The sequence below is a fragment of the Mesoplodon bidens genome (genome assembly GCF_964165515.1).
Source record: "Mesoplodon bidens genome assembly, chromosome: 16".
Lineage (NCBI taxonomy): Eukaryota > Metazoa > Chordata > Mammalia > Artiodactyla > Ziphiidae > Mesoplodon > Mesoplodon bidens.
In genome coordinates this window covers 51,030,174-51,035,209 of record NC_138173.1, presented here as the reverse complement: position 1 = coordinate 51,035,209, position 5,036 = coordinate 51,030,174, and the positions used below count along the sequence as shown (strand labels likewise).

The following is a 5,036-nucleotide window of genomic DNA, read 5'->3' as shown; positions in this document are numbered from 1 at the left end:
TTCCTAACCCTTTCTTTTCTTGCCTTCTGGTCCTTTTTCCATTCATTCAATTTGCATAATGCTTAGGACCTTTGGGGGTTCATGCCACCTCTACCGAGTACTAGCTGTATGACTTTGGGCAAATTACTCAGCTTCTTTGTTATTCAGTTTCCTCTTTTGTAAAAACCCATCTTTACAAAAGTGGATTTTGACAGGACTTTAAAAATTAACTGTGACCATTAAATGAGTTAATGTATCCACCGTGATTAGAAGAGAGCCTGGCAATAGTAAGTGCTATGTATGTTAATTATTGTTATTTTGGGTCATTATTATTCAGACACTCTGCTAGGCACAGGGGATGCAGAGGAGAACAGGACAATCCCTTACCCTCAATGTTCACAGTTCTCCTGATTTTGTGATCAAGGCAATGACTTTGGAAGCAGATTCTTGGATACAATTTATTAGCGATCATTAATTGTCTTTGTAACCCTGGATGAGGCACTTAATTCCTCTGAGCCTCTTTCCTCATCTGTAAAATGAGGATTAATAAAATCTACTTGGAGGATTTGTTCTGACTTTTAAATAAAACGAAATATGCATATTGCTTGGCACATAGTTGTAACTAAATATACACTCCTTTCCTCATAATCCTGTGGCCACACCTGAGGCTAGGGGACCTAACCCTGAGCTTAAGAGCCAGCGATTTCTTCTAACGTGCCAGGCCGGAGCACGGAGGTATAGCGGGAACTCGTCTTCAGGAAGGGCAATAGCGAGAAGGTAGGACAGAAGAGAGACAGGAGGGAGGAAGGGAGGCCGAACCGCACTACATCTCCCGGGATGCTCAGCAAGAGGGAGAGCTGAGCCCCGCCCCGGCCCGCCCCGCCGGCACAGCAGGCGCTGTCCACCCCACGGAGCCCGGCGGCGCGCAGAGGCTACAAGTGATGCGGCTTGTGAGCGGGGTACTTTCCCGAGGAGCCGCGCAGGGAGAAGCGCGCGGTGCTCGAGCCTCGCTGGGTGGCCAAGGCAGGAGGTGAGTGGTGGAGAAACGGACGGGGAGGAGGCGCTGGGGCGAGGGAGAGACACCGAGAGCCTGGCCGAGCTGGGGAGCGCGTCCCCAGTCCCTGCCCAAGGTGTCTGCCTTGCCTTAGGGTATTTGGCGAACGCAGCCCAACACCGGGTACCTCGGCGGACGCGGAGTTCACCCGGAATGGATTGACTGATTCCGCGAAGGACACCGCTGCCCGGAGCTCGCGGCGCGCCCTTCCCGCACAGCGCGCGCAGGACGGATCCCGAGGTCGCCTCCCCCAGACCAGCCTCGCCTGTGTCAGTTAGTTCCAATGCAAATATTAATGTCCTTAATTGCTGGCAGACGGACGAGGGAGAGTGCTGACCCCTCGTTTAGCGGTGCAGTTTTATTAACCGCGCTCTTAAACGAGAGACAAGAGGGAGTAGACTGAAGGAAAGAGCCTTTAGCTGGTCCCCTGGGATTATCCATTCTCCCCTGAGAATGGAAGCCCCGGATAACGGAGCTGCAAAGGAAATCGACTGTGCAGCTTGTTCCGATGGAACAAGCAGAGTCTCTCTTTTAAGAGAAAAAGAAGCAGGAGAAGGGAATTAAGTGGAGATTTCTCTCCCTCTATGTTATAAATTGGAAGTCCCACAAGGGACTCTGCCGATTTTTATCTAAAGTAATCCAATTTGATGGGTTATTTGTGCCAAGGGTTAATCACAGCGCCTAATGTTTGAGGGAACTGCGAGATGATTTCTCATTTCAGTAATTGGTCAAACGCGTTATCATCGCTTCCTTCACTGAGGGATACTGCAGTGGGGGTCTGTCCACCTACTAAAGGAAAGCTCTGGTTCAGTTGTGTTTTTCCTGCACCTGATTTTTTTTGTTTGCTTTTGTTTTGGGTTTGTTTTTTTTCTGTTTTAGCCGCAGAGAAACGCCGATAATAGGAGAGAAGTGTGTGTGTGTGTGTGTGTGTGTGTGTGTGTGTTAAACTCTAATGTAGAACAGAAAACATGTAAATTTCCTCTCCCATATTTTAAATGAGTTGCCAGGTGGACTTTAGGTTAGCCTATCTGCGTTTCTGTGTGGGTTACCAGCTGCTGGGATGTGGATTTTGAAGCATAATAAGCCTCCAAGACATGAGTTAAATCAGTTATTAACCTGAACTTGGAAGCAAAATAAAAGGGGCCCTTGCTTGAAACCTCTGTACTTGGTGATAGTGGAAAGTATATTTTTATTCCTCAGAAAGATGCCAGAGGCAGAGAAAGATGGGCACGTGGTTTTCTGCTCAACACAAAGTCTGTCCCATAAATGTGCCTTGATGTGGTGGGGCTGAGGACATGTCACGGATACAAAGTTCCAGAGGTAACTTTGGAACTAGCTTTCCACCTAGTTGCCTCAACAAAACTGTGACTCTGTGGGTTGATGATTTGTCTTTTATTCAGTTTACTTCTAGATTGGATTTGTGAAAACTTCTAGACAGTTGATTTCCTGTACACATTTGTTAGCAAACTGTGCCGAGGGAGAGGAACTCATACCCAGGAGCGGGAGTAGCAGACCTATACCCGGAGCAGGCAGCTCTGTGTGTGTGTGTGTGTGTGTGTGTGTAGGAGTGGGCTAGCCCATTGTATTTTGCAGAGATCACACAATGAGGTGTGTTGTCTACATACTTTTGGGTCCAGAACATGCTACCACCATGTAGCAGTAAGCTGAGAATGGAAGCACAATGAACAGGGCTGTGTGACTAGGGTCTCTGGATATACAAAGTGTAAGGTTAGGAGGGGTGGCTGATGAAGCTAGCCATCTTTCACCCATTTCAGAGCTACCCAGTCAAAATGCTGAGCCCCAGCTCTAACAGAGCCCAGCTGATAGTGACATACTGATTGGTTCACCCATGGTGATGCTCTAACACTAATCTGTATTAGAATCTGTTCTGAACTACAGAGAGTCTAAACACTTATAATTTAACTGAATTGTTGAGAAGTCTGTGCTTCCCTAGGTTCTTCAGAAAATCAGCAGCTCTGCTAAAAAAGGTCCCTGCTTTTCTCATTTGTATCTCTATGCAGGAAACCTGCCTTCTCGTTTGAGGGATCCTGTCACCGAAATGTGTGAGTCCTTGGATAAATTTGGCTTGGTGACGGCAATGCTTTCTTCAGAGACACTACCACTTCCTCCATGTTCCTTTTCTACCCTGACCTAAATTTCTCAGTGTTAATCCCTGTGATAAGTCAGAGGATTTGCCCTTCTCACACTTTCCCACCACTAGGTAGCCTCTCCTTTCTCTTACCTCTTTTAGGAGGAATTGGGGCTGAAGTGTCAAGACCTGTGGCTACAAAGGAGATGAGGGCCTCAGGAGCAATACTGCTGGTGGTACGGCCTTAGCTCCTGTTGGGTTCTTATCTAACTGCGTTGCTACTGGCAGACTTTCTGGAAGCTGCTGGGGGATGTCTGACTAGCTCCAATGGAGCTCCACTATCTTGCTAAGAAGAGCAGCCAGGCAGCCCTGTGTGATGCTGTGGACTGGAGTTCAGGAGGGCTTCCCAGGGACCAGGCAGATGCAGCAGCCACTAAAGCTGCTCTCTGCTGCCAGAGACACTGTACGTCGACATCAAGAGCACCAGAGATGGAAGGGTCTAAACTTAGCCCTTCTCCAGCATCCCCTTCCCCCTCACTGCAAGACAGTGCTATTCAGCCAGACTTCTTGCCACCAGGGCTTCTCAACTCAGGGAACAACCAAATAACAGCAGAACAGAAAGTCTGCAACTGCTGTAGCCAGGAATTAGAAACCTCTTTTACCTATGTGGATGAGAATGTCAACCTGGAGCGAAGGAACCGGCGCTCCCCTTCAGCAAAAGGGAGTAAGCACCTGGGAGACCTTGGCTGGGGAAATCCAAATGAGTGGTCCCCCGAGGCTGCCATATCGCTGATATCCGAAGATGAAGATGATACAAGCTCGGAAGCCACCTCTTCAGGGAAGTCAGTAGACTATGGTTTCGTAAGCGCCATCTTGTTCTTGGTCACTGGCATCTTGCTGGTGATCATCTCTTACGTTGTCCCACGGGATGTGACTGTGGATCCCAACACTGTGCCGGCCCGGGAGATGGAACGTCTGGAGAAGGAGAGCGCGAGGCTGGGGGCTCACCTGGACCGCTGTGTGATTGCCGGCCTCTGCCTTCTCACGCTTGGGGGGGTCGTTCTTTCCTGTTTGCTAATGATGTCCATGTGGAAGGGGGAGCTGTATCGGCGTGACAGGTTTGCCTCTTCCAAAGAGTCTGCGAAACTCTACGGTTCCTTCAACTTTAGGATGAAAACTAGCACTAATGAAAACACCCTGGAGCTGTCCTTGGTAGAGGAAGATGCTCTTGCTGTACAGAGTTAATTCTGGTTGTGAACTTTTTGAGAGTCTGCCTTGGCATTTTATATGAACTGAACAAAGCAAAGCAAAACAAAACACAACACATTTCTTAAAATTAACAGTGCTTTGCCTGGAGAGGAAAGTCTGTTTCCCAAACGAACAGCCAGTGAGTGTTTTTGTTCTCTATGTACTTTTATTTAGAAGAAAAGCCATGTAAGATGCATTAAGAAACCACAACCAGCTTCACCAGTCCTCAAGAGCCAAGAGTAATTAATCTGTAATGGCCATCAGCTTCTACTTCTATAGCAAAATATTTCTAACAATCCAGTGTGCAAACGATTTCTTTTACATGATATGGGATATTATTCTTTGGACTCTAGGAAGTGTAGGATCAATTAGCAACCTATTTTGTGAAAAAGAATGTAAGTGCTAATCACATAATAAGGCTTACATTTAATTCTCAAAGGTGCTTATCCATTTTCTTGCTAAATTTATTCTTCCTATAATTTGGCTAAACACTAAAATATGGGGTTTTGACTTTGAATATTTTGAAGCTTGAGGATACTGATTATTAAAAAATGCAAAAACACATATGTTATATTCAAAACTATTCCAGTACACAGAAGTGGTAACTAAGTCATTAGAATAAACTTTCTAGTAAAATAAAATTATATAAATCAAACAATCTGAATT

At 46.6% G+C, this 5,036-nt stretch overlaps 1 protein-coding gene across 1 annotated transcript; it reads left to right on the top strand.

The window, feature by feature from the left end:
* The first annotated feature begins 3,013 nt into the window (after positions 1 to 3,013).
* Positions 3,014 to 4,720, top strand: TMEM74 (transmembrane protein 74). The gene has a single exon (XM_081258442.1). The coding sequence runs from the start codon at positions 3,450 to 3,452 to the stop codon at positions 4,365 to 4,367; it is 918 nt and encodes a 305-aa protein (XP_081114568.1). The 5' UTR covers positions 3,014 to 3,449; the 3' UTR covers positions 4,368 to 4,720.
* The last annotated feature ends 316 nt before the right edge of the window (positions 4,721 to 5,036 follow it).